General features: G+C 45.9%; 1 protein-coding gene across 2 annotated transcripts in view; it reads left to right on the top strand.

Annotated features, from left to right (window-relative positions):
• The window catches only part of KCNJ16 (potassium inwardly rectifying channel subfamily J member 16), a 55743-nt gene extending 34118 nt beyond the window's left edge, over positions 1 to 21625 (top strand). For both annotated transcript variants that reach the window (XM_072112566.1, XM_072112565.1), the window contains exon 2: positions 18849 to 21625. In XM_072112566.1, coding sequence (XP_071968667.1) covers positions 18905 to 20290 — 1386 coding nt within the window. In that variant the 5' untranslated portion in view covers positions 18849 to 18904 and the 3' untranslated portion in view covers positions 20291 to 21625. The remainder of the gene's footprint in view (positions 1 to 18848) is intronic.
• Positions 21626 to 24929: the final 3304 nt, after the last annotated feature.

Raw genomic sequence — 24929 nt, 5'->3', positions numbered from 1 at the left:
AGTTATATTCTTGTACATAGGGGGCGGTATTATAGTATTTATATTCTTGTACATAGGGGACAGTATTATAGTAGTTATATTCTGGTACATAGGGGACAGTATTACAGTAGTTATATTCTTGTATATAGGGGGCAGTATTATAGTAGTTATATTCTTGTACATAGGGGGCAGTATTATAGTAGTTATATTCTTGTACATAGGGGGCAGTATTATAGTAGTTATATTCTTGTACATAGGGGACAGTATTATAGTAGTTATATTCTTGTACATAGGGGCAGTATTATAGTAGTTATATTCCTGTACATAGGGGGCAGTATTATAGTAGTTATATTCTTGTACATAGGGGGCAATTTTTATTAGTATAAACAAACAGAAAATATTACACTACATTCTCATCAGAATGAACAAACAGTTAATTAACAAATATCATACTGATCAGAAAATAATAAATTCATAATAATCTTAACTCAAAAAGTCCATTACTGGTAAAAAGAAAAAAAAAAAAAAAAAAAAAAAATGTGGAAATTAATATAATTACTTGATCAGTTACCCCAGACATATGTTCCTCCATAACTTAACATTATTACTAGTTTTTCTAACCTCTATGGATCGTATCCACCTCAGCTCTGAGAGTATTTGGGTTACAGCGTTCATGGGCTGGAAGGACTCGCTGTGTGCAGACACTCTGGTCCTGGTGTGCCAGTGGTAGTATTTAATTGTGGTGATGATCAGGTACATGGTCCCTTGGTCTATGCCGGCTACCTGTGGTGTTACCCCATAGATGATCTCTGGGTAGGTCAGAGACTGCAGTCTTGATATTTTGAGTCTGCGGGACACCTCCTGCCATATCTGCCTCCCTCCCGGGCACTCAGTAGTAAAATGCTCCATGGTCTCCTCCTGCTGACATCCCAAGGGGCACAAACGCTCAGAGAGACTCAAGAATTTTAAATTGCCCCTGACAAAGAGCCTCCCATGTAAGGACAACCAGGCGATATCAAAGAGCTTTGCAGGGAGCCTAGGACTATTGAGGAACCTCAGACTCTCCTGCAGGGTGGCCGTTGTGCAGTCCCTCAGAGCTGGCCGAACAGTATAGAAGGTCCTACAGATATTAGTGTACAGCTCCTTCCTGGTCCTACTCTCCAGATAGGTCTTATCTATTCTCCACTTTTTCAAACACCGTATCCCATACTCCAGATACTGGGGGAGGAAGCCAGGAGTCCATCGGCCCCTCTTGAGACTGCCGCCTCGCACCCAAGACTCTGCAAAAGGCAATATCCAGTCCCTGACACTACTTACCCACAGGAGACCATTATTTGAGTCCAGGCAACCGAAATTTACTTTCAGAAACATGGAGTCAAAGAAAACCCTTGGATTTAACATATCCAGCCCACCCTCTCTCCTCTGCAGGTAGGTGATCCCTCTTTTTATTGGGTTCAACCTATTCCCCCATAAAAGCTGGAAGAACAGGCTAAAGAGCCGAGCGGAGAAAGATTCTGGCAAAGGAAATACGACAGAGACGTAGAGGAAGACAGGGACCAGGTAAGTCTTCAGCAGAGTAACCCTTTCTCTATAGGTCAGCCTCCAGTTCTTCCATCGCTGAACCTTTACATTTCCGGTTTCCAACTTCTCTTCCCAATTTAGTTTGGCATTATCTTCCCTCCCAAATTTAACCCCAAGGATCTTAATATGGGTGGAGGCCTTGGCGAATTGTGGCAGATCAAAGCCAGGAGCAGTATCCAATGTCCAGAAAGCTTGACTCTTCTCTAGGTTGACCAGAGACCCGGAGGCCTCTGAGTAACTTCTGATGGCTGCAGATAACATCTCCACCTCACGAGGTTCAGATATCACCACAGTCACATCATCCGCGTAGGCGACTACCTTCAAAGGCAAGCAATGGGGGACCGGCACCCCCCGAAAATCACACCGCTGCAGTGATCTCAGAAACAAGTCTATGGCAAACACATACAGCAGTGGACTCAGGGGGCAGCCCTGTCGTACCCCTGCCTCTACTTCAAAAGTGTCCCCCTGCCAACCATTGATCAGAGGAAAGCTCTTCGCCTCTCTATACAAAGTTCTCAGCCAATCTATAAATTGTCCCGGAATACCGTACTTTGACAAAGTTGCCCATAGATAATCGTGATCAACCCTGTCAAAGGCTTTAGCCTGGTCCAGACCTACAACATATCTCCCACACCTCAGAGCTTTACATCTCTCAAACATCTCCCTTATCGAGATGACTGCTCCAGAGATGTTCCGCCCTTTCACTGTGCCGTACTGAGAGCCTGCCAACAGTGCCGGGGACAAACAGACTAATCTACAGAATAGAATTTTTGCCAGAATCTTCCTGTCGACATTCAAGAGGGCGATCGGCCTCCAGTTCTTGATGTCACTAGGCTCCTTACCTTTGGACAGCAGAATAAGGGAGGACACTCTCATGGATGGAGGCATCAGGTGATTTTCTAGACAATTGGTAAACACATCCACAAGGATCGGGGCTAAGAGGTCTCTGAACTTCTTATAGAATTCACATGTTATACCATCAGGACCTGGTGCCTTCTTCAGATATAACTTATCAATGGCCTCTTTAACCTCCTCCTCTGTTATTTCTGCTGTCAAAGGAGAAAAGTCCAAATCTTTAGTGTCAGGGCCTGGAGTTGCCTCCAAGAATTGAGCCATTTTGTCTTTATCCAAAACCTTCTTCTGAAATAACTCAGCATAGTAGGATCTCACCACCCCCAGGATACCCTCCCGAGATTCCTGCAAAACTCCCTGGGAGTCAGTGAGACCTGTGATCGATTTCTTGGCCACACGTTCCCGGCAATTTTCATATGGATCAGGCACGCTCAGTTTTCCGTAGTCCCGCTCGATAACCAGGGACGTGTAGCGGCTGTACTGATACTGCTTTATCTCAGACTTCAGTCGGTCAATCTTTTGTTTGTCCCCCCCTCCCGCCGAATACAGTGACTCCAATTCTTTCCGCAGCTTGAGATACTGGCTGTACTTACTCTTACCCTTTCTCACTGACAGTCTCTTTAAGAGGGACCTGATCTCCTCCTTGACGTTCTCCCACCAGTCAGATATGTTGTCATAAAAGTCCTGTCTCTGGAGCTGGTCCTGAAAAAGGGAGTGGATACAATTCCGGACATAGGCATCATCCAGGATGCTAGAATTGAGCCTCCATAACCCCCGACCAATGTCCGAGCGGTTAGTGGCTCCTAGGTGAAACAATAAGATAAGATGGTCAGAATATGGAACAACCTTCTCGCATATACTACTAACATTCTCTGAGGGACTCACAAATGCCATATCGATCCTGCTGTGCCTGTCAGCACACGTATAGGTGTACCGAGGCTTCCTCCCGTCCAAGGTAAATACATCACGTAGGTTTGCCTGTGATATGATGCTCTGTAGGACCCTGGAGTCCCTGACCACTGCTCTGCCTGAGGACCGGTCACCTGAAGTCATGACAACATTAAAGTCGCCCGCCATTATCACAGGGATGGAGGTAAATAAATGCTGCTTCACCTCATTGAACAGCTGGATTCTCTCTGTCACTGTCTGTGGGCCATAGATGTTGATCAGCCGGAGCCGCCTACCATGGATGGTCACCTCTAGCACCAGGCACCTCCCCATAGCGACCTCCGTCAGCCTGTGCACCGTCACGTCTGTGGTGTTAAACAGTATGGCGACCCCGGCGTACGGCTCCACAGCCAGTGACCAGTAAGAAGGACCAGACCGCCACTCACGCTCAGCCTCACGGAGATGCCCCAAGGTGGTCAGACGGGTCTCCTGCAGGAAGATGACATCAGCGTCCAGATATCTCAGGTGGTCATATACTGCGTGTCTGGTCCTTCTTACTTTAATGCTGTTGACGTTGCTGGAAGCAACTTTTAGAGAGAATCCAGCCATCACAATGATAAAGAGCAGAGCAGCGACCCCCATCATCATGTGTCAGAGTCATCCTCCCCCTGTCTTCCACCTGTCTCCATGTCTGAATCCTCAGCGGTCTCTACAGGAGGGGGCTTCTTCTTAGTTGGAGGATCCCCTGTGTCCACCTCACACTCATTATCAATTCTTTCTAGCTCTTTTTCAAAGTCCCCATCAGACTCTGACAGAGCATCAAACCTGTTGGAGAGGACCATGACCCCGGCATCACCGCTGGACTTCCTCCTGGTCTTAGGCTCCGCACTGTACTCCTCAGGCTTACGGGAGGATTTATCTTTTTTCTTCCTTTTATTCTTTTTCACCTCCTCATATTCAGTAGATGTTACAGAGGTGGCTGCCTGAGGCTGGTCGTGGGTTACAACCTCCACACTCCCCTGAGCGCTGACTGACTGCTGGGGTTCTGCATCACCTGACCCCTGTACCTCCCGCCTGGTCAGAATTTGCCCCGACACCAGGGCCTCCTCCTCTAAGGCATCTGCCTCCTGCACCATTTCATCATCAGAAAAATCCCTGGTGATGTTATGCCAGGCCTCCGGGCAATCCTTGTGCGGGTGCCCAATCTCTCCGCAGAGGTTGCATCTGACCATTTCACAGGTGGCACTGAGATGGCCGACCTCCCCACACAAGTTGCATTTTACTACTGTGCATACTTTGGCCACGTGACCGATCGTACCACACCTGAAGCACTTTCGTGGTTGTCCGGGATAGAAGCAGACGCCCTTTTCTCTGCCTATATAGAAGGAGTTAGGGAGGTGCAGGGTAATGTTGTTAAACTGCCTCAACTTCACCAGAACCTTCCACCCTCCAGTCCAGATACCGTCGGCGTCTCGGTTCTTAGTGAGGTCAGACAGCAGATCACAATGGCGCCTGAGCCACACTAGAATGTCCTGAGGAGGAACCGACTCGTTCCAGAATATTATATTGACCACCACAGTACCTGGCCTGGATATGGGGACAAACACAAACTTGCTCCAACCATCAGTGTCCCTGAACCGGGGGAGTTTATCCCAGAACCTGTCCAGACTTGACATTAGCTTAAAGCTGACATCGTAGCCCTGTCTGTCTGGAAGGTTGATGACTGCCAGGATATCATCAGGCATGAACCCCATCTGGTGACAAAGGAGATCCCGCACCACAAACCTCCTGTCTGGGAGATCTTCCTTTGCGCCTCTGTTCTTAAAGCGCACCACATTCCTCCTTTTGAACGCCTGCCCGGAGTAGTGTGCGCCGGAGGTGAAGGAGGGAGCGCCGCGGCTCCAGGCGTTTTTAGGAGGTTCCGGATGGGGCTCACTACGGGTATCGGGGGGAGGGTCTGATCTAGAGAGACCTGACTTTACAAGGGGGCTCGATGTTAAAGGGGGGAAGTCACAAGCATCATTCTGCGCCACCCCCTGCCCCCCATCCACCTCTATGTTATCCTCCGGTGGCTGTACCTCCCAGATAGACTGAGGGTCCCCTCCATCCCCCAACCCCGCAGGTAAAGCAGAATGTCCTACAGTGTCCCCAGTCTCAAGCATGCTAGAGTTCTCCTGGGTCACCGCATCACCCTGACCCATAGATAAAAGTTCACCATCTTGCTGCTGCACAGACACTGCTGGGACTTGTGGTACTACAGGTCCATGCACCTGCTCTGGGACTGCTGCAGAGCTCTGCGGCTGATCTGGTGTCTGTCCCTTCTGGAATGAGAAGCTCGCAGGCCTGAGAATCTGTGTCACACGTTGGGGTACATCTGGGGGGACAGGTCCTGCTTGTGCTGTAGGGGCCCGGGGCCCAGAGTCACAGCTCTGCCTCTGCTGGGAGAAGCGCTCCTGGTTCCTGTATGACTCGGCCAGGGGTCCCATCCTCTCCAGGACACAGTCCATATCCCTGACCACCTGTGCCAGCTCTATGCCTAGTCCCTGCAGCTTGGAGTTATACAGGATGCTGCTTTCAGGGTGCGCAGTTCTAAGTGAATACATACAGTCAATTTGCATTTGCAGCATTTTCTTGTGATTAGTCAGCTCCCCCATCCTCCTTACCAGAGTCGGTATCTCCTCCGCCAATTGCAGCTCCGGTGCCCGCGCGGTCTCCTTCCCCTGCTGTGCTGGTCGGGGTGCAGCTCCAGATGGTTTGGGTGCACCCGTCTCCTTCCCAGGCTTGTGGCTTGCACTTGCAGGGGCCTGTTCACACTTAGCAGTGCTCATGGTAACACTCTGTGGCTTTACTGCTGACCTGGTGCGGCCTGTGCAGGCCATGCTGGACACCACATCCCTCTGCTGCAGGTTCTCTCGCAGGGTCTGTCTTTCCAATGATGTTCTCCTCTGTCTGGGTGCAGGAGTGGGGGGCTGTGCACCTGCTGCTTGTCTCTCACTCTGCTGCATCACCTGTGCTCCTCCACGCTGGCTGCTCATAGAACTTGACGCTTTCATTGCTGCTTCAGTTACTTCCACTTTTTCATTCTTTCTCACCACAACCGCATTGTCTGCAATCTGTCCACAATCTTTACTGCTTACTTTGGGATTTGCATCCCTAGAAGGTTTTTGGGAGTTCACTCCCGGTGTAGGCCTGGAAGCCTGGGCCTTGCCTGGGGAATCTCCCCACCCAGGGTGGCCCCGCCCTGGGCTAGCTCCAGACATGCAGAGACTCAGGAGCTCAGCTCATACACGTCCTCACAGCAAGGGGGCAGGATTATAGTAGTTATATTCTTGTACATAGGGGGCAGTATTATAATAGTTATATTCCTGTACATAGTGGGCAGTATTATAGTAGTTATATTCTTGTACATAGGGGGCGGTATTATAGTATTTATATTCTTGTACATAGGGGACAGTATTATAGTAGTTATATTCTGGTACATAGGGGACAGTATTATAGTAGTTATATTCCTGTACATAGGGGGCAGTATTATAGTAGTTATATTCCTGTACATAGGGGGCAGTATTATAGTAGTTATATTCCTGTACATAGGGGGCAGTATTATAATAGTTATATTCCTGTACATAGTGGGCAGTATTATAGTAGTTATATTCTTGTACATAGGGGGCAGTATTATAGTAGTTATATTCTTGTACATAGGGGGCAGTATTATAGTAGTTATATTCTTGTACATAGGGGGCAGTATTATAGTAGTTATATTCTTGTACATAGGGGGCAGTATTATAGTAGTCATATTCTTGTACATAGGGGGCAGTATTATAGTAGTCATATTCTTGTACATAGGGGGCAGTATTATAGTAGTTATATTCCGGTACATAGGGGGCAGTATTATAGTAGTTATATTCCTGTACATAGGGGGCAGTATTATAGTAGTTATATTCTTGTACATAGGGAGCAGTATTATAGTAGTTATATTCCTGTACATAGGGGGCAGTATTATAATAGTTATATTCCTGTACATAGTGGGCAGTATTATAGTAGTTATATTCCTGTACATAGGGGGCAGTATTATAGTAGTTATATTCCGGTACATAGGGGGCAGTATTATAGTAGTTATATTCTTGTACATAGGGGGCAGTATTATAGTAGTTATATTCCTGTACATAGGGGGCAGTATTATAATAGTTATATTCCTGTACATAGGGGGCAGTATTATAGTAGTTATATTCTGGTACATAGGGGGCAGTATTATAGTAGTTATATTCTTGTACATAGGGGGCAGTATTATAGTAGTTATATTCCTGTACATAGGGGGCAGTATTATAGTAGTTATATTCTGGTACATAGGGGGCAGTATTATAGTAGTTATATTCTTGTACATAGGGGGCAGTATTATAGTAGTTATATTCCTGTACATAGGGGGCAGTATTATAGTAGTTATATTCTTGTACATAGGAGGCAGTATTATAGTAGTTATATTCTTGTACATAGGGGGCAGTATTATAGTAGTTATATTCCTGTACATAGGGGACAGTATTATAGTAGTTATATTCTTGTACATAGGGGGCAGTATTATAGTAGTTATATTCTTGTACATAGGGGGCAGTATTATAGCAGTTATATTCTTGTACATAGGGGCAGTATTATAGCAGTTATATTCTTGTACATAGGGGGCAGTATTATAGTAGTTATATTCTTGTAGATAGGGGGCAGTATTATAGTAGTTATATTCTTGTACATAGAGGCAGTATTATAGTAGTTATATTCCTGTACATAGGGGCAGTATTATAGTAGTTATATTCTTGTACATAGGGGGCAGTATTATAGTAGTAATATTCTTGTATATGGGGGGCAGTATTATAGTAGTTATATTCTTGTACATAGGGGGCAGTATTATAGTAGTTATATTCTTGTACATAGGGGGCAGTATTATAGTAGTTATATTCTTGTACATAGGGGGCAGTATTATAGTAGTTATATTCTTGTACATAGGGGACAGTGTTATAGTAGTTATATTCCTGTACATAGGGGCAGTATTATAGTAGTTATATTCCTGTACATAGGGGGCAGTATTATAGTAGTTATATTCTTGTACATAGGGGCAGTATTATAGTAGTTATATTTCTGTACATAGGGGGCAGTATTATAGTAGATATATTCTTGTACATAGGGGGCAGTATTATAGTAGTTATATTCTTGTACATGGGGGCAGTATTATAGCAGTTATATTCTTGTACATAGGGGCAGTATTATAGTAGTTATATTCCTGTACATAGGGGGCAGTATTATAGTAGTTATATTCCTGTACATAGGGGGCAGTATTATAGTAGTTATATTCTTGTACATAGGGGGCAGTATTATAGTAGTTATATTCTTGTACATAGGGGGCAGTATTATAGTAGTTATATTCCTGTACATAGGGGGCAGTATTATAGTAGTTATATTCCTGTACATAGGGGGCAGTATTATAGTAGTTATATTCTTGTACATAGGAGGCAGTATTATAGTAGTTATATTCTTGTACATAGGAGGCAGTATTATAGTAGTTATATTCTTGTACATAGGGGGCAATTTTTATTAGTATAAACAAACAGAAAATATTACAATACATTCTCATCAGAATGAGCAGACAATTATTTAACACATATCTTACAGATCAAAAAATAATAAATTCATAATAATCTTAACTCAAAAAGTCCATCACTGGTAAAAAGAAAAATGTGGAAATTAATATAATTACTTGATCAGTTACCCAGACATATGTTCCTCCATAACTTAACATTATTACCATTTTTTTTAACCTCTATGGATCGTATCCACCTCAGCTCTGAGAGTATTTGGGTTACAGCGGTCATGGGCTGGAAGGACTCGCTGTGTGCAGACACTCTGGTCCTGGTGTGCCAGTGATAGTATTTTATTGTACTGATGATCAGGTACATGGTCCCTCTGTCGATGCCGGCTACCTGTGGTGTCACCCCATAGATGATCTCTGGGTAGGTCAGAGACTGCAGTCTTGATATTCCGAGTCTGTGGGACACCTCCTGCCATATCTGCCTCCCTCCCGGGCACTCAGTGATAAAATGCTCCATGGTCTCCTCCTGCTGACATCCCAAGGGGCACAAACGCTCAGAGAGACTCAAGAATTTTAAATTTCCCCTGACAAAGAGCCTCCCATGCAAGGATAACCAGGCGATATCAAAGAGCTTTGCAGGGAGCCTTGGACTATTGAGGAACCTCAGACTCTCCTGCAGGGTGGCCGTTGTGCAGTCCCTCAGAGCTGGCCGAACAGTATAGAAGGTCCTACAGATATTAGTGTACAGCTCCTTCCTGGTCCTACTCTCCAGATATGTCTTATCTATTCTCCACTTTTTCAAACACCTGAGACCATACTCCAGATACTGGGGGAGGAAGCTAGGAGTCCATCGGCCCCTCTTGAGACTGCCGCCTCGCACCCAAGACTCTGCAAAAGGCAATATCCAGTCCCTGACACTTCTTACCCACAGGAGACCATTGTTTGAGTCCAGACAACCAAAATTTACTTTTAGAAACATGGAGTCAAAGAAAACCCTTGGATATAACATATCCAGCCCCCCCTCTCTCCTCTGCAGGTAGGTGATCCCTCTTTTTACTGGGTTCAACCTGTTCCCCCATAAAAGCTGGAAGAACAGGCTAAAGAGCCTAGCGGAGAAAGATTCTGGCAAAGGAAAGACGACAGAGACGTAGAGGAAGACAGGGACCAGGTAAGTCTTCAGCAGAGTAACCCTTTCTCTATAGGTCAGACTCCAGTTCTTCCATCGCTGAACCTTTGCATTTCCGGTTTCCAACTTCTCTTCCCAATTTAGTTTGGCATTATCTTCCCTCCCAAATTTCACCCCAAGGATCTTAATATGGGTGGAGGCCTTTGCGAACTGTGGCAGATCAAAGCCAGGAGCAGTATCCAATGTCCAGAAAGCCTGACTCTTCTCAAGGTTGACCAAAGACCCGGAGGCCTCTGAGTAACTTCTGATGGCTGCAGATAACATCTCCACCTCACGAGGCTCAGATATCACAGTCACATCATCCGCGTAGGCGACTACCTTCAAAGGCAAGCAATGGGGGACCGGCACCCCCTGAAAATCACACCGCTGCAGTGATCTCAGAAACAAGTCTATGGCAAACACATACAGCAGCGGACTCAGGGGGCAGCCCTGTCTCACCCCTGCCTCTACTCCGAAAGTGTCCCCCTGCCAACCATTGATCAGAGGAAAGCTCTCCGCCTCTCTATACAAAGTTCTCAGCCAATCTATAAATTGTCCCGGAATACCGTACTTTGACAAAGTGGCCCATAGATAATCATGATCAACCCTGTCAAAAGCTTTAGCCTGGTCCAGACCTACAACATATCTCCCACACCTCAGAGCTTTACATCTCTCAAACATCTCCCTTATGGAGATGACTGCTCCAGAGATGTTCCGCCCTCTTACTGTGCCGTACTGAGAGCCTGCCAACAGTGCCGGAGACAAACAGACTAACCTAGAAAATAGAATTTTTGCCAGAATTTTCCTATCAACATTCAAGAGGGCGATCGGCCTCCAGTTCTTGATGTCACTAGGCTCCTTACCTTTGGACAGCAGAATAAGGGAGGACACTCTCATGGATGGAGGCATCAGGTGATTTTCTAGACAAGTAGTAAACACATCCACAAGGATCGGGGCTAAGAGGTCTCTAAACTTCTTATAGAATTCTGCGGTAATACCATCAGGACCTGGTGCCTTCTTCAGATGTAACTTATCAATGGCCTCTTTAACCTCCTCCTCTGTTATTTCTGCTGTCAAAGGAGAAAAGTCCAAATCTTTAGTGTCAGGGCCTGGAGTTGCCTCCAAGAATTGAGCCATTTTCTCTTTATCCAAAACCTTCTTCTGAAATAATTCAGCATAGTAGGATCTCACCACCCCCAGGATACCCTCCCGAGATTCCTGCAAAACTCCCTGGGAGTCAGTGAGACCTGTGATCAATTTCTTGGCCACACGTTCCCGGCAATTTTCATACGGATCAGGAACGCCCAGTTTTCCGTAATCTCTTTCTATTACCAGGGACGTGTAGCGGCTGTACTGATACTGCTTTATTTCAGATTTCAGTCGGTCAATATTTTGTTTGTAATCCCCGCCCGCCGAATACAGTGACTCCAATTCTCTCCGCAGCTTGAGATACTGGCTGTACTTACTCTTACCCTTCTTCACTGACAGTCTCTTCAAGAGGGACCTGATCTCCTCCTTGACGTTCTCCCACCAGTCAGATATGTTGTCATAGAAGTCTACTCTCTGGAGCTGGTCCTGAAAAAGGGAGTGGATACAATTCTGGACATAGATATCATCCAGGATGCTAGAATTGAGCCTCCATAACCCCCGACCAATATCCGTGCGGTTAGTGGCTCCTAGGTGAAACAGTAGGACAAGATGGTCAGAATATGGAACAACCTTCTCGCATATACTACTAACATTCTCTGAGGGACTCACAAATGCCATATCGATCCTGCTGTGCCTGTCAGCACACGTATAGGTGTACCGAGGCTTCCTCCCGTCCAAGGTAAATACATCACGTAGATGGGCCTGTGATATTATGCTCTGTAGGACCCTGGAGTCTCTAAGCACTGCTCTGCCCGAGGACCGGTCACCTGAAGTCATGACAACATTAAAGTCGCCCGCCATTACTACAGGGATAGAGGTAAATAAATGCTGCTTCACCTCATTGAACAGCTGAATTCTCTCTGTCACTGTCTGTGGGCCATAGATATTAATCAGCCGGAGCCGCCTACCATGGATGGTCACTTCTAGCACCAGGCACCTCCCCATAGCGACCTCCGTCAGCCTGTGCACCGTCACGTCTGTGGTGTTAAACAGTATGGCGACCCCGGCGTACGGCTCCACAGCCAGTGACCAGTAAGAAGGACCAGACCGCCACTCACGCTCAGCCTCACGGAGATGCCCCAAGGTGGTCAGACGGGTCTCCTGCAGGAAGATGACATCAGCGTCCAGATATCTCAGGTGGTCATATACAGCGTGTCTGGTCCTTCTTACTTTAATGCTGTTGACGTTGCTAGAAGCAACTTTTAGAGAGAACCCAGCCATTATAACCAAAATAAGCAAAGCAGCGACCCCCATCATCATGAGTCAGAGTCATCCTCCCCCTGTACACCACCAGTCTCCATGTCTGACTCCTCAGCAGCCTCTACAGGAGGGGGCTTCTTTTTAGTTGGAGGATCCCCTGTGTCCACCTCACACTCATTTTGAATGCGCTGTAACTCTCTCTCATAATCCCCATCCGACTCTGACAGAGCATCATATCTGTTAGATAGGACCATGACCCCGGCATCACCACTGGCTTTTCTCCTGGTTTTTGGGCCTAAATTACAATCTTCCTCAGGTTTACGAGAGGATTTATCTTTTTTTTTCCTCTTGTTCTTCTTTGACTCCTCAAATTCAGATGTTGTTACAGAGGTGGCTGCCTGAGGCTGGCCCCGAGTGACCATCTCCATATTCCCCTGATTGCTGTCTGACTGCTGGGGTTCTGGTACTGTCTCACCTGACCCCTGCTGTACCTCCCGCCTGGTCAGAATTTGCCCCGACACCAAGGCCTCCTCCTCTAAGGCGTCTGCCTCCTGCACCATTTCATCATCTGACAAGTCCCTGGCGATGTTGTGCCAGGCCTCCGGGCAATCCTTGTGTGGGTGGCCCATCTCTCCGCAGAGGTTACATCGGACCGTCTCACAGGTGGCACTGAGATGGCCGACCTCCCCACACAGGTTGCATTTTGCCACTGTGCATATTTTGGCCACGTGACCGATCTTACCACACCTAAAGCACTTTCGTGGTTGTCCGGGATAGAAGCAGACGCCCTTTTCTCTACCTATATAGTAGGAGTTGGGGAGGTGTAGGGTGATATTGTTATATTGGCGCAGTTTTACCAGCACCTTCCACCCTCCAGTCCAGATACCGTCACTATCTCTATTCTTAGTGAGGTCAGACAGCAGATCACAATGGCGCCTGAGCCACACTAGAATGTCCTGGGGAGGAACTGACTTGTTCCAGAATATTATATTAACTACCACAGTATCTGGCCTGGATATGGGGACAAAAATAAACTTATTCCAGCCGTCGGTGTCCCTAAGCCGGGGGAATTTATCCCAGAACCTGTCCAGACTAGACATGAGCTTAAAGCTGACATCATAGCCCTGTCTGTCTGGCAGGTTAATGACCGCCAGGATATCATCAGGCGTGAACCCCATCTGGCGGCACAGGAGATCCCGCACCACAAACCTCCTATCTGGTAGATCATCCTTGGTGCCTCGGGTCTTAAAGCGCACCACGTTCCTCCTCTTAAACGCCTGCCCGGAGTAGTGCGCGCCGGAGGTGAAGGAGGGAGCGCCGCGGCTCCAGGCGTTTTTAGGAGGTTCCTGACGGGGCTCACTACGGGAATTGGGGGGAGGGTCTGATCTAGAGGGACCTGACTCTACTAGGGGGCTTGATGTTAAAGGGGGGAAGTGACACACATTATCTTGTATAACCCCCTGCCCCCCATCCATGTTTTCCTCCGGAGGCTGCACATCCCAGATACATACCTCCCAACATTTGGGAAAAGGAAAGAGGGACAAAATGGCGGCACGCGTAGCGTGCCGCGGCGATCCCCCTAAGCCACACCCCCAATCACTCCCTGGCCACGCCCCAAATTTTAGACATATTAAAAATAATAAAAATCATAATTTAAAAAAAAAAAAAAAATTATCCTCATTGGGATTTGAACCCAGAACCTGCAGTGTCCATGTACAATAATAACACAGCACCTCAACCCACTGAGCTATAACCTCAGTGATTAACAGAGTGGAGAATTTTGGTAACTAAGAACTATAAACTGCCTTGGTATATAGGGAGGGATCTTCTCAGATTATTGTAATTATTGAGACTATTATTATTATTATTATTATTATTGAGATGATTATTATTATTTTTACCATTATTAATAATCATCTCCATAATAATAAAATTTATAATAATAATAATAATAATAATAATAATAGTCTCAATAATTACAATAATAATCTCTGAGAAGATCCCTCTCTATATATCAGTGCATTAGTCTGTGTCACAGTGTAACACTGGCTGATAACATGTCTTACTTACCAGAAATCCCCAGCTCTGTATCACTGGGCTTATAGCTCAGTTAGTTAAGCTCCTGTCTGCAGTGCAGAGGGTCCCAGGTTCGAATCTCAGCCTGGGCAAAACTTTATTTAATTTAATTATATAAAGAGCTTGTGTCTGGGGAAGACCTGGAGACCATATATGGACAGATAGAGATCTGAGCTGATGACGTGGTCCCTGCTCTCTCCACTAAGCCGACACTTCTCTGAAAAGGATTCCCTGCCCGATGTCTGCTCTGGGGAACCCTAGGGGATGCAGCGACCATATATGGACAGATCTGAAGCTGATGACGTGGTCCCTGCTCTGCGCTAAGCCCGACACTTCTCTGAAAAGGATTCCCTCCCGATGTCTGTAGAAGCCATTCTGTACTGTGAGTTCAGACTTTCAAAGTATTTACTATGCAGACACAGCGCCGGGACACAGCGGGACCTGGGGGGGAAATCCGTGACAATATCATAGCTGCCCGTGACGCGGGGCAGGGGTACGAAAAACGGGAAAGTCCCGTCAAAATCGGGACGGTTGGGAGCTATGCCAGATAGACTGAGGGTCCCCTCCATCCCCCGACCCCTCAGGTATAGCAACAGTGTCCCCAGTCCCAAGCACAACAGAGTTTTCCTGGGTCACCGCATCACCCTGACCCATAGATGCAAGTTCTCCATTAACAGACACTGCTGGGACTTGTGGTACTACAGGTCCATGCACCTGCTCTGGGACCGCTGCAGAGGTCTGCGGCTGATCTTGTCTCTGTCCTTTCTGGAACGAGAAGCTCGCAGGCCTGAGAACCTGTGTAACACGCGGGGAGACATCTGGGGGAACGGAACCAGCTTGTGCTGTAGGGGCCCAGGGCCCAGAGTCACAGCTCTGCCTCTGCTGCGAGAAGCGCTCCTGGTTCCTGTAAGACTCGGCCAGGTGTGCAGTTCTAAGTGAATACATACAGTCAATTTGCATCTGCAGCATTTTCTTGTGGTTAGTCAGCTCCCACATCCTCCTTACCAGAGTTGGTATCTCCTCCGCCAACTGCAGCTCCGGTGCCCGTGCGGTCTGCTTCCCCTGCTGTGATGGTCGGGGTGCAGCTCCAGATGGTTTGGGTGCACCCGTCTCCTTCCCAGGCTTGTGGCTTGCCCTGGCAGGGGCCTGTTCACACTTAGCAGTGCTCATGGTAACACTCTGCGGCTTTACTGCTGACCTGGTGCGGCCTGTAGCGGCCATGCTGGACACCACCTCCCTCTGCTGCAGGTTTTCTCGCAGGGTTTGTCTCTCCAGAGACGTTCTCCTCTGTCTGGGTGCAGGAGTGGGGGGCTGTGCACCTGCTGCTTGTCTCACACTCTGCTGCATCACCTGTGCTCCTCCACGCTGGCTGCTCATGGCACTTGCTGCTTTCACTGCAGTATTCATGTTCAAATCTTTCTCTTCCTTCAATACAGCGACATCACGTCCACAATCTTCACTCTTCATGACTTTGGGATTTGCATCCCTAACAGAAAGTTTTTGGGAGTTCACTCCCGGTGTAGGCCTGGAAGCCTGGGCCTTGCTTGGGGAATCTCCCCACCCAGGGTGGCCCCGCCCTGGGCTAGCTCCAGACATGAGGAGGGTCAAGAGCTCACACCACACACAACCTCACCTCTAGGAGGCAGGATTATAGTAGTTATATTCCTGTACATAGGGGGCAGTATTATAGTAGTTATATTCCTGTACATAGGGGGCAGTATTATAGTAGTTATATTCCTGTACATAGGGGGCAGTATTATAGTAGTTATATTCCTGTACATAGGGGGCAGTATTATAGTAGTTATATTCCTGTACATAGGGGCAGTATTATAGTAGTTATATTCCTGTACATAGGGGGCAGTATTATAGTAGTTATATTCCTGTACATAGGGGCAGTATTATAGTAGTTATATTCCTGTACATAGGGAGCAGTATTATAGTAGTTATAGTTTTGTATTTGGGGGACAGTATTACTTCTGACAATTTACAGTGTATTTGTCTCCTAAATGTCTATTTATTAGTACGTGTATTCTCTGGTGTACAGTTACGGTTTTATTTATGGCTGGAGGTGTCCTCTAAGGACACAGGGCTGAGCTTTGTGTGTGGGGCTGTAGGGGAGGCCACCTATCCAGATAAAACATCTGCTCTTCCCAAAAATTAAAGTTATAAAGTGAAAGTAAATAAATAATGCAGCTCTGGTTCTGTCTTCTTGGGTTATGATCGCTATCTGTTCTGATGAATAATTTGCTGCTATATTTGGCGCTGTCCCCGGCTGTGCTGTGCAGCTGCACTTTTTGTACGATTGTGACAATTAGGAGAATGTTCCCCCGGTATCATCTGCTGTTTTGTTGAGACATGAAAACTTCATCATGGAAGAACCAAAGGGAACATTTCTTAATAGGAGAATATATTTCTATATTTCGGGAAAGTGATGTTCTAGCGGTTTTTTTTTTTTTATAAAGCGACACAATAGATGTAAAAATATTCCGGCTAATCTAGAACAGAGTCATCCAGTAGCTTGTGATTGAGGCCGACTTATTCCCCGATGTTTGTGGTTCTTTTTAAAATAACTATTGTTTGAAGCTGCGAAACGTGAAAACAATTAAATCCATGAGCGTGTTTTCCATCTGAGATCCCTTCGCTGTTTTTCTCCGTTTCCACATGTTAGTGGGTTGTAAACTTCTGGTTTCGTTAATGCGGCTGAAAAAAGAAGAACAAACGTGAGAGAACGTTCGCTCTTCTGGCGCAGAATACTGTTCTTTTAAATAGGATTCCGTTTTTACGGATTACAAAGTGTCCATCAGGGTCCGGGAATGTTTCAAGGCTCAGTTATGGGTCGGACATTGATTTACAGGGTGGTGACTCCTATGTGGCACTAGAGGGACAGCTTTCGTCCTTCTGGAGGAGCTGGTGTCCAAATGTTTGATGCTGAGCATTGCCTATAAATAGGGATGAGCGGATACAAACCGCAATGTTCAGGTCAAAATTGACAAATATTAACGATTTAGGTCCCAAGACTTTGGGGGTCATTTACTAAGGGCCCGAATCGCATTTTTCCGACGGGTCATCCGAAAATTTCCGATTTGTGCCCCGGGATTTTGGTGCACGAGATCGGACTGTGTCGCATCGGTGCCGGCATGCACGCGACGGAAATCAGGGGCGTGGCCTACGAAAACCCGATGGATTCGGAAAAACCGCCGCATTTAAAAAAAAAAAGTGTCGCTGGACACGCGCTTACCTGCACCCACGATAGCTTGGTGTACTTCAGTGCATTCCCATGAATTTCAGCGCAGCAGCGACACCTGGTGTACGTCGGAGGAACTACCTTAGTGAATCGCCAGAAGACCCGAATCCTCCACGCAGAACGCGCCGCTGGATCGCGAATGGACCGGGTAAGTAAATCTGCCCCTTTGTGTTCGAGTTCAGCGTTCTGGCTCAACCCCCCACCCCACACTGCTAACACCTGCTCTCGGTGCTGGCACTGATAGTGGGGGTTAACCCTACAAATGTGCACCACCAATTACCCAAGGACGTCATAAGGAACGGTGGTCATAGGGAAAATGAACAGCATTTAAAGGGTAACACCTCCAATCAATTAGTGGAACGGGGAAGGGGAGATTAACTTTCAACTTGAAACTCAGTGAACCCAAACCTAAAGAGGATCCTCTGCTACTCTGGTGGGCCAGTCCAACACTGGGTCAGCTCATCCCAACCTATAACCTATAACCCAACCGTTCCCCACAACTGTCAAAGATATAGTAATAAGAACCCATATTTCCAGCTCAATCCCAAAGTCCGGGGTCCTCAATCTATCTGTATCCTCCAGAGGCAGAGAGTTTATTGTAATGGTTAAGCAAAAAAAAATTGAGAAAGTAGAAAGTCTAGTTGGGTAAGGTTGACCGAAAAAGAAGGTATTATAAGGTATTATAAGATGGGAGACATAAAAGGGGGCACCATCAGTTGAGGGGAATGGTAAAAAGGCCATTATAAATAGGGGGTATTGTGAGTTACAGAAAGGTGGGAGTCAATGGGGGCATTGTAAAATGGGATTACAATGAAGGGTGGATAGAAGATGGGGGCAATATTATTTGGTAGACCAAATTTGGGGGTAGTATAAATGAGGTGCCCAGAGCTCATGCCCCCTGGATCCGTATTATTTGGCAACTAAATACTATTTAAAACTCATACTACATGAGATTTTCTTGAAGATGAGAGGACACAAGGTTTGTCGGACTCTCCATTTTAGATAAGAACTTGGTAGTGGTCATAGTTGAGAACATCAATATTTGTAGGCCCCTATTGTCTTAAATCAGCCTCCGGAAAGTGTTACTCTTGACTTGGAAAGTTTTGGATGTGGTGTATTAATTCTTACAATTTCTTTTTCAGGTGGTCAGGGAAGGCAGAATATAACGACGCCTGAAGGAGTACTAGGAAAACCCAATATGAGTCGTTCTACAGATACCTGGAAACTGGTCAACATAAAAGAGCACACGTGGTACCAGCACAGTCTCGTCTACAGGAAATCCTTCCAACATCGCTTCATGCAAAAAGATGGCAGCTGCAATGTCTACTTCAAGAGCATCCTTGGCGAGTGGGAGAGCTATGTGGTGGACATCTTCACCACGCTGGTGGACATGAAGTGGCGTCACATGCTGATCATCTTTACGTTGTCCTATATCTTAACGTGGCTCTTGTTTGGGTTTATCTTTTGGATCATTGCTTTCCAGCATGGAGATCTCAACGACATGAATGTGAGTCCTTGCGTCGACAACGTCCGCACGTTTGTGGGAGCGTTTTTATTCTCTCTTGAAACGCAAACAACCATTGGGTACGGTAACCGCTGCGTCACAGAGGAGTGCTCTTTTGCGATTATAATGGTCACTCTTCAATCAGTATTCAGCTGCATCATTGACACCTTCATAATCGGCGCGGCAATGGCCAAGATGGCGACTGCACGGAAAAGGGCCCAGACTGTGCGTTTCAGTTACTTTGCTCTCGTTGGAGTGCGGGATGAAAAGTTATGCCTCATGTGGCGTGTTGGTGACTTCCGGCCAAACCATGTGGTTGAGGGAACTGTAAGAGCCCAGCTAGTCCGCTATAATGAGGATCACGAGAAGGGGATCGTAATGGACTACAAAGACCTCAAACTCGTCAATGACCAAATCATATTGGTCACTCCGGTCACGGTTGTCCATATCATTGACCAGGACAGTCCTTTATACACTCTAGATCGGAAGGCGTTGGCAGCAGACAGATTTGAGATTTTGGTTACTTTTGTATACACAGGGGATTCCACGGGAACATCTCATCAGTCTCGAACATCCTACTTACCCCATGAAATCCTTTGGGGTTTCAGATTCAACAATATCTTGGAGGCCAAGAAAAAATATTACAAAGTTGACTGTGAGCAATTTGAGGAAATGACTGAATATTATGCTCCGTTCTGCAGTGCAAAGCAGCTGGACATCAATAACATGCCTGCAAGTCCTTCCACTAGCTCCATGGCCAATGGTGTATCCAACGTCCCACCACCAAGATCCACAATCAATGTCTTGTCCACTGTTGAATCCAGCAGCTCAATGAATAACATGCTCAGTGCTTCGTCTACGGCCTCCTTGTCCAATGACTTACTCAACATTGCATATCCAAGTTCGTTGACCAACGGCCTCTCCACCAAGTCTCGAAGCTTCACCACCGTGTCATCACTGGATACTACTGATAGCAACTGTGAAGACCCCGCCGATCCTGACCTAGTATTACAAGATAATGAAGGCAGTGCCTACCAAAACGTATTCAAGACTTTGAGCAAAATGTCTTTAGAATCGTAAATAAGGAGGATCATTCATTACGTTGTAGTATTGCTTAGCTCGCTTATCCTGGGCCACCACCAAGTGCTGCACCTTACCGGACATAGATGCACCCAGTATATTATCTCAACTATTTTAGCTATTAACACTATAGCTATTATTTTAGTTATTTTCGCTATGAAATCTTGTGGGAACCCTTGTTGAAGCTGAGGACCTCATGGTATGGAGAGTATAGCCAACAATGTAGAACCTTCTAGTATGGTGGTCACATGGTTTGTGTCCACATGATCATCGTATCCACAACCTGCAGCCCTTAGAATCTCAGTCATCTGGTCCTTATATTCTCTATGGAACTGTACTGGGCTCCTCAGAAGTGAACGCTGTGGCTACACATGCTGGACCAGCCAATGCGTACATCATGGTCTACAGGGGGCTCAATTCTGATGATGTCGTTAGAACCCCCTTCTGCTTCTGTAAATACAAGCTGTACACTGAACACTTGTTGAAAAAGTCTAATACATCGTTATTCTTCAAAGAGACACTCCACCCCTTTTGCTTTTTTAATTCACTACTTAAAATCCATCAACTGTCTGAGGGATCAGGTTACATGCTTCCCATAGAAGTCTATGGAGATGGAGGTCAGGAACTGCTGGACAGATACCGAGGAAGACTTTGCACTCTGTTACACCTCATCCCAGTTGAACGTGATAGAAGTATATATTCTCTCAGCCATACTAGCTGTTACATGTTGTTCCATGCTGCCGCTTCTATGGAGCGAGAGAAGAATGGAGCAAACTCTACTTTCTGTGCTCAGTGTATGGGAGACATCATAGCAAATAGTCTCCAGCCACCAGCTCTGAAACAATTGGGAAATTTAGATAGAGCCTGCAAAGGGGAAAACTGCTAAATACTGCAGACTACAAGTCATATATTGACAAAATATAGTGTTATTACTCATGTGTACATGACAACTTAGTCTGAAAATTCATGCTGGGGGAGAAGAGAGCTGTATTTTATTTTTTTACGTATACAGTGACTGCAGTGAGCTCCAAAGCTCCCCCTGGTGGTGAAAACAAGCAGTAGGATTTATGGACTTTGTCTGCTCTCATTGACACCAATGGCCTGACTGTTTTGATGCAGTGCCCTGCATCATGAGCTTGTCCTTCAGTGGCCTGGATGCAGGGAAATAAGCATTTCAGTGCACTGTGGGCGTGGCTATAAGGTTCTGTGCACCCTCTCTTGCTCTATAGATTTTGATGGACAAAGTAGCAAAGAATAACAGCTATGATTTTAGGTATAAGTTTCCTTTCATGCCTGTTTTCACTGTATATATATATACATCTGTACACATCAATAAAGATTATGAGCACGTTATGTATTCACTGCAGGGTTTTTATCCCATGTTCTTATCTCACTGCTGTTGTTCTCACAGCTAAGGAAGTCCTGGTTTAAAATAACAGATACACATATGGGTGGTTCTTACATCTATAGTCACCTATGCTGCTGTGATCCCCTGCCTCCATATGGGACTTATATATCATATTGTAATTAGGGTTTTCATTATGGGACAGTAACCTGTCATGAAGACAGGGGATCACAGCAGCATAGTCACCTACAATCACCTATAGTCACCTATGCTGCTGTAATCCCCTGCCTTTATATGGGACTTATATATCATACTGTAATCAGGGTTTTCATTATGGGACAGTAACCTGACATGGAGACAGGGAATCATAGCAGTATAGTCACATACAATCACCTATAGTCACCTATGCTGCTGTAATCCCCTGTCTCAATATGGGACTTATATATCATACTGTAATCAGGGTTTTCATTATGGGACAGTAACCTGATATGGAGACAGGGAATCACAGCAGCATAGTCATCTATTGTTACCTACAGTCACCTATGCTGCTGTGATCCCCTGACTCCATATGTGACTTAAGTATAATACTGTAATTAGCGTTTTCATTATGGGACAGTAACCTGACATGGAGACAGGGAATTACAGCAGCATAGTCATTTATAGTCACCTATGCTGTTGGGATCCCCTGACTCCATACAGGATAACGTCCTATACTGTAATCATGTTTAATTTACGAGACAGTGATCTCAAGAAGATACAGGGACTTGCAGCAGCATAGTCATCCATAGTCACCTATGCTGCTGTGATCCCCTGTTGGGTCTTCTATATGATACTTTAATTAAGTTTTCATTATATGAAAGTAAGTTGACATGGAGACAGGAACTCATGGTCAGGGTCATCTACAGTCAACTATGCTGCTGTAATCCACTGCCTTCATACAGGATGAATGTCCAAGAGGATACAGGGATCATCTAACGTCACCTATGCTGCTATGATTCCCGGCCTCCATATGGGACTACTATAGAATACTGTAATCATGTTTGCTGGGGTTCTCCGCCTTCAGTATGGACTACTATATATTAATGGAATCATCATTTTTCATTATGAAACGGTAATCTGACGAGGATTCAGGGACAGAATAGTCATCTATAGTCACCTATGTTGCTGTGATCCCCTGCCTTTATATTGGACCATGTGGATACAGGGACTGACAGCAGCATAGTCATCTATAGTCACTTAGGTTACATGCTGACGTGGAGACAGGGACTTACAGCAGCATAGTCATCTATAGTCACTTAGGTTACATGCTGACGTGGAGACAGGGACTTACAGCAGCATAGTCATCTATAGTCACTTAGGTTACATGCTGACGTGGAGACAGGGACTTACAGCAGCATAGTCATCTATAGTCACTTAGGTTACATGCTGACGTGGAGACAGGGACTTACAGCAGCATAGTCATCTATAGTCACTTAGGTTACATGCTGACATGGAGACATGGACTTACAGCAGCATAGTCATCTATAGTCACTTCGGTTACAGGATCACATGGAGACAGGGACTTACAGCAGCATATTCATCTATAGTCACTTAAGTTACATGCTGATATGGAGACAGGGACTTACAGCAGCATAGTCATCTATAGTCACTTAGGTTACATGCTGATATGGAGACAGGGACTTACAGCAGCATAGTCATCTATAGTCACTTAGGTTACAGGATGACATGGAGACAGGGACTTACAGCAGCATAGTCATCTATAGTCACTTAGGTTACATGCTGACATGGAGACAGGGACTTACAGCAGCATAGTCATCTATAGTCACTTAGGTTACATGCTGACATGGAGACAGGGACTTACAGCAGCATAGTCATCTATAGTCACTTAGGTTACAGGATGACATGGAGACAGGGACTTACAGCAGCATAGTCATCTATAGTCACTTAAGTTACATGCTGATATGGAGACAGGGACTTACAGCAGCATAGTCATCTATAGTCACTTAGGTTACATGCTGACATGGAGACAGGGACTTACAGCAGCATTGTCATCTATAGTCACTTAGGTTACATGCTGATATGGAGACAGGGACTTACAGCAGCATAGTCATCTATAGTCACTTAGGTTACAGGCTGACATGGAGACAGGGACTTACAGCAGCATTGTCATCTATAGTCACTTAGGTTACATGCTGACACAGAGACGGGGACTTACAGCAGCTTCTTCCAATCTTCCAATCTGAATACTGGAAAGGGAGAAGATTTTTGTTAGCGTGACTGAGATTTGGAAAGAACCGTTCTGGCCGAGCGTCTGTAACTTTCAGCCAATCATAGACATAGCAGGACATTTAGGATGTCCCTACGGAGAAAATAAGGCTGGAACTTGTAGCGTGAATCTGTTAATGTGGGAGGTAAGATTAGACAGTGTGATGTAGTAGAGCGCCCCTGTGCCAGATCTCACTCCATCAGGAGCCTCGCAGGGAAGTACAAGGTCCTGCCAGCTGTGAGTCCTGTCCATGGCCTTTAGCGACTTGGTGAACTGTCTGTGCACCAGACGTGTGCAGGAGATATCCACCACAAGGACTTTGGACTTACACTTCCTCAGTACAGGAAAAGAAGGCTTAACCCTCTATGGGGAGAGAACAACACCATATGTGCTGCTTCTGTATCTCATACCAGATACCAGACTTCACAGTATCAGAGAAGATAAATCCAAGGAGTCCAATCCATAATCCACCAGCGTTAATCCAGAAGATGGAAGAAGATACAAGTCACTGCTCTTACCATAAAGAATCCTGCCTACGATGAACACAGAGGAAGCCCTCAGGTCCAGGTTACAGGTCTAGATCAAAGATCTGTTTTTAAATTAGATCCCTCATAATCAGAATAGCTGAGGTTCAGTAAGGACACAAACTTCAACCTATGATCCTAATGTGCTGATCCAGAATGTTTAACATCATCCTGAGCTTGTACATGTATCAGGTATCACATCATCCTAAGATTGTACATGTATCAGACATCACATCGTCCTGAGCTTGTACATGTATCAGACATCACATCATCCTGAGCTTGTACATGTATCAGGTATCACATCATCCTGAGCTTGTACATGTATCAGACATCACATCATCCTGAGCTTGTACATGTATCAGACATCACATCATCCTGAGTTTGTACATGTATCACACATAACATCATCCTGAGCTTGTACATGTATCAGACATCACATCATCCTGAGCTTGTACATGTATCAGACATGACATCATCCTGAGCTTGTACATGTATCAGACATCA

The sequence above is a fragment of the Engystomops pustulosus genome, chromosome 6 (genome assembly GCF_040894005.1).
Source record: "Engystomops pustulosus chromosome 6, aEngPut4.maternal, whole genome shotgun sequence".
NCBI classification, from domain to species: domain Eukaryota; kingdom Metazoa; phylum Chordata; class Amphibia; order Anura; family Leptodactylidae; genus Engystomops; species Engystomops pustulosus.
This window is presented reverse-complemented; position numbering and strand designations above follow the sequence as displayed.